The sequence below is a fragment of the Triticum urartu genome, chromosome 7A, assembly GCF_056163025.1.
Source record: "Triticum urartu cultivar PI428250 chromosome 7A, HENAU_Tu73, whole genome shotgun sequence".
Taxonomy (NCBI): Eukaryota; Viridiplantae; Streptophyta; class Magnoliopsida; order Poales; family Poaceae; genus Triticum; species Triticum urartu.
The window spans coordinates 242,288,895-242,293,710 of record NC_141879.1 but is presented as its reverse complement, the minus strand read 5'-3'; the positions used below and the strand labels follow the sequence as shown (position 1 = coordinate 242,293,710).

Here is a 4,816-nt window from a genome sequence, read left to right as displayed (position 1 = left end):
CGCGCGGGCTACATCTTTTCCTCGGCCATCCCCGTCTTTTTTTCCTTTCAGATAAAACAAAGATTTCGTGCCGCTTTCACGATAGGCACCCCATGCGTCAAACTTTTCCCCGCCCCTAATAACCAACCCAACACTACCAGAAGGATCGAAGAAGCATGGGCCAAAAGGGGCCGCAAAACCAACCACAGCCCCAAAATGCTCGGAGTTTGCGCGGCTGCCATTGCGCCCATGGTTTTCTTTTCTTTTCTGGCCGAGAAAGAATTGAGATGGACACGGGACTATATTTTGGAGGAGAGACAGCGACCCCCGGCGATAAAGTAGCCACGCGTTCTCAGCCGTTCATTGGACGTCGCTCCGTGAACTCACCGGCCAGCCTTTATGCCGACTCGCCCCGGCCTTTCACTTTCAAGCCCGGACTATATTGGGCAAGCAGAATTGAACGCATCTGACCCGATCGTCCGGCACAAAATTGCTGCCAGGAATGGGCTTGGCCGCAAAGCAAAACACAAAAGCAAAGCGGTGCAATTTTTTTTATTATTGGCGACGGAGTGTGACCGTGTGAGTAGTGACGGTGTTAAGCGAGAGAGCCTAGAGCTCCTTGCAGCAGCGCTGACAACAATGGCAGTAGTAACTTTCTATGGGAATGCACCGGATACGGGCGTGGTTGGGGGGTATATATAGCAAAGTTACAGCAAAAACTATACTGTACAATTCTTTCTCCGGCCTCCATCTTCTCCGGCCCCCTTCCTCCTCCCTTCTCCGATCTCCCATCCCTTGTTTGCTTGAATCCTTGATGATGCCACTGCTCCATTGCGCGCCCTCCTCTGCTTGCTCGCTTGCCTGCTTATACCCAAACCGCAAAGAAAACGAAAAGCTACTACCATGCGTTACACCTTCCCCAAACAATCTTGTTTCTAAATTCTCCAGGTCTTGTACAGCGGAGCTTCTTCTAGAGATGAGATGAGACCGATCTCCCCCCTCTCTTCTCTCAACCGGAGTACTGTTGCTGATGCTTGCTCGCCGAGCAGGTGCAGTTGGCGCGGCTCTCGTTGATCACCTTCAATGCAAAAGAGATTGTGACGAGTAACTGTCAAAGCCCGGTTTCTGGATTGTGTAGTACGTAGTAGTAGTAATTCAGATAAGATCATTAGAAGGTTTGCCCTTCGCCCTCAGCCACAGGGCAAGGCAAAAGCGGCCTCCTGATTTAGACCTCACTGGCCAGGAAAGGTTGACCCACCCGCAAATTAATCAAGAAACCGGTTTATTTTATGCCTCTCTTGGTGAGAAAGTTTATGGTAATTGGGAGGATGATTTGCGTACCTTGACCTGCTCCTGGAGCTCCTTGATGTAGTCGACAGCCAGATCCAACATGTCAGCCGTGTTGGTTTGCTGCAGAGAGAGAAATGTGGAGTTGCAGGTCTCGGACAAGTTAGTTTTGGGTGTGGTCCTTGCATGGCACATTTGGTAACCATACACTGTTCTATCTCCTATTGGTACAGGCTACAGACTGGTGGGGGAGCTGGGAGAGAGAGGGTGTGTACCTTGTCCATGTTTGGGACGAGCTCTTGCAGCTTCCTGATTCGCTCGCTGATTCTTGTCCTCCTCACCTGGGCAAAGATCAGCAGCACATCAACCGCTTGATCTAGGAAGACTAATGGTAGCAATGGTGTTCTCGCGACAATACTGTCAATCTAAACGGGCAGCGTGGATTTGTTTACCCGCTCGGCGATGCTGCGGGGGTGCGTGGCGCAGCCGCGCTTGGCCCGGATCTTGCAGGGCACGGCGTCCTGGAACTGGAGGAACTTCTCGATGGCGGCCATCTCCGACGAGGTCTTGGGCAGGCTGAACTGGTGCGCCAGGCCGTTCTGCACCGGGGAGACCGAACCTCGTCAGTTCGGTGCTCACGGCAACGAATGAATGAAATGCTAGTGTAACTGTGGACGCACCTGGGCGGCAGGCTCTGAGGAGTCCCGGGGGCGCTTCATCCCGGACATGTTCTCCGACATGAGCGACGACTCCTCCCACCCGGAGCTCATCGGGTAGCCGGGGATGTAGCCGCGGCTGCCTCCGGCGCCCTCGGGGCTGCTGCCGCCGAGATCCTCGCTGCCCATCTCCGAGATCTGGGACATGAGCGACCCCTGCCGCGACGAGAAGCTGAGCTGCCCCTTGAGCCTGCTGCCGGAGGAGTCCACGGCCGCGGCGTTGGCGGCGCCGTTCCGGAAGCCGACGCCCATGCCTTGCCGCAGCATGCTCTCGTACCCTGAATTCAGCGGCGGGAGGAGGCGGGATTTAGTTCCCGAAATGGAAGTGCTCCCAACAAGAACTGGCCAAGAGCGGGCTGTAATAATTGCGGCGCGTAGGAACTATGGCACCGCGGCTAGTACCAAAAGAAGGCCGAATTAAGGAGGAGAGGAGGAGGAGAGGTACCGACCGTTGTCCATGTTCAAATGATTGAGGAAGCCGGCGGGGGAGCTGCTCTGCCGGAGCAGGCTGCTGGCGCCGCCGGCGGTGGCGGAGTCCATCCCGGCGGAGCTGACGGTGCGGTAGAGCCCCTCGACGCCGACGGGGGGCATCTGCTGCTGCTGTTGCTGGTGCTGGGAGTGGAACATCATCTGCTGCTGGTGCTGCTGGGACGCCATGGCGGCGGAGTCATCCGGGAAGTGGGCCCCGGGCGCGACGGGCGGCGGCGGCGGCGGCTTGGTGTCTCGGATCTGGTGGTCGGCCAGGAAGCGGGAGAAGACGTTGTCGGCGGCGGCGGCGGCGTCGGGGCTGGCGGCGCGCGGGCCGGGCTGGAGGAACTCCTCGCAGACCTCGCCGAGCAGCGTGCTGGGCGCCGATCTGTACCTGAGGAGGCCGGAGGAGTTCATCGTCGGCGGCGGCGGCTGGTTCAGATCCTTGGACGCCGGCGAGCCGTACATCAGCTAGCTCCCTCCTCCTCTCCCTCCTCCCAAACACCAATAATTCTCCCCTCGGCGCCGAGCCGAAGAAATCGAGATGAAGCGCGACTCCTCCACTGGCTAGCTCCGCCTCGTCGCCATGACCGCGCACGCACGCGAATCAATCCACCAATTCAGCTTCCCCAGGGGAAAAGAAAAGACGGGCGACTTTCCAGCCGGGGAGCAGAAGCACTCGATTGCTCCTTTCTTTTCTCCCCCCTCCGCTCGATCTCCCCCACACCGAGCTACGCTACGCTACTCGCTCCTCTGCTATGGCTTCTTTACGGCGAGCGATGGAGGAGGGGGAAAGAGAGAGAGAGAAAAGGAGAGAGAGCAGCAAAACCAAGGAGGGAGGCGGTGGCTTCTCTGCTTTTGCGGAACTAGTTTAATCCACGGAGGGATTGGGGGCTCTGCGATTGTGTGTGCGTGGAGCAAATTTTATATGCGTGCGTGTGTGGGTGTGGGTGTGGGTGTGGGAGTGAGCGCCCTCGGGTCGGGGCCATGCTCGCTCGCTCGCTCGCACGGGAGCCGGAAATGACCAGCGTGCCCCCACCCCACAGCGAGGGAGAGGTAGAGAGGGACAGGTGCGTGTTTACCGGAATGCCCCCTCGGTTGACGCCGCCTGCACCATGTCGGCTCAACTGAACTGAACTGAGCTGAGCTTGGGTGTGTTTTGATTGGTGGAATTACAACATGGGTTATCATCCTTTTGCTTTTGATTGACCGAACTGAATCATCATAAAACGGAGCGAAAGAAAAACCAAGACGGTGGCGGGTGATAGGGCCGCCGGCGCAAGTGGCGCTGAATTCTCGATCGGTTTTCCCTTGCAGCTCCCACTTGTGTGTATGTAGATAATTTTTTTGCAGTGGTGGTATTACACTGGCAATGAGTGGGATGTGGCGCGGTCATTTTAAAGTTAAATTTGGAGTTTCTGAGTAACATCAGCAGCGAGCGACGAACAAAACAGCCACCGCACCGCCGAAATCTGTATATAGCACAGTAAAGTGAAGTGGAGTGGAGGGAAAAAGAAGCGCCACTTGCCATGTTTTGTTAAGAAACGACTTAACAAGGAAAAGGCGGCAGCCAATGGGGGCTTTAAACAAGCAGAGGTACGGCCGGCGGTAGGGCCCGTCGGCAGCCACGGGCACCTGAGCTATGTTTTCTTTCCCTGGCTGCGCTGCGCTGAGTCTCTCTGCGGCTGCGCTGCGAGCGGGGAGGGAGGGGAGGGGCAGAGGCGTGCAGGACTGAGACGAGGGAGGGAAGACCTACCCGTCGCCATTTCGAGCAGGGCGACGCCGACTATTTTCGGCAGCGGCCGAAGGTTTGACGCCATCCAAAACAAAGGATGGATGGATGCGTGCGGGTACGGGTGGGGGCGGGGGACGGGATTCCGACCCACCCCGGGGCTCGCCTCCTCCTCCTCTTCTTGCGTCGTTTGCGCGGCTGTGGTTGGCGCCTGCGTCGCTTTCTCCATCCCCGTCTCGCTCTCTCTGCCCCCTCGCCATTGGCTTATTCGCTCGGAGCTCCGTGTGGGTGTCACGCGCGTGTGCCGCTGTGTTTGCCATTGAAGCCATATGTAGGGAAAAAATGCAAAAGGTCAATACAGTAAATTTGTCGTGGTTAATACAATAAAATGGCCATTGTCAATACAATAAATTGGTCGTGGTCATTACAAAAAAATTGCCGTGATGCAAAAAGAAAAAAAAGTTCCATGATTTTCAGAACAATTTATGTTAAATATGTGATGGACCAGAACAATTTTGGAAAAATGCCATGTTTTGTAGAGAAGATGGCAAAACTTTGGCAATTGTCTATAAAACATGGCAAGCAACATAAACTTTGCCATGTTTTGAGTACAAAAATATGAATTTTGCATTGA

General features: G+C 55.9%; 1 protein-coding gene across 1 annotated transcript; it reads right to left on the bottom strand.

The window, feature by feature from the left end:
- Window positions 1–610: 610 nt before the first annotated feature.
- LOC125518857 (transcription factor bHLH130) lies at window positions 611–3,364 on the bottom strand. The gene is made up of 6 exons (XM_048683733.2): window positions 2,432–3,364; window positions 1,947–2,260; window positions 1,719–1,865; window positions 1,542–1,607; window positions 1,321–1,389; window positions 611–1,057 (listed from the first exon to the last, which is right to left on the bottom strand). Exons 1-6 carry the CDS (start codon window positions 2,916–2,918, stop codon window positions 989–991), a joined length of 1,152 nt encoding a protein of 383 aa, XP_048539690.1. The 5' UTR covers window positions 2,919–3,364; the 3' UTR covers window positions 611–988.
- Between the last annotated feature and the right edge of the window lie 1,452 nt (window positions 3,365–4,816).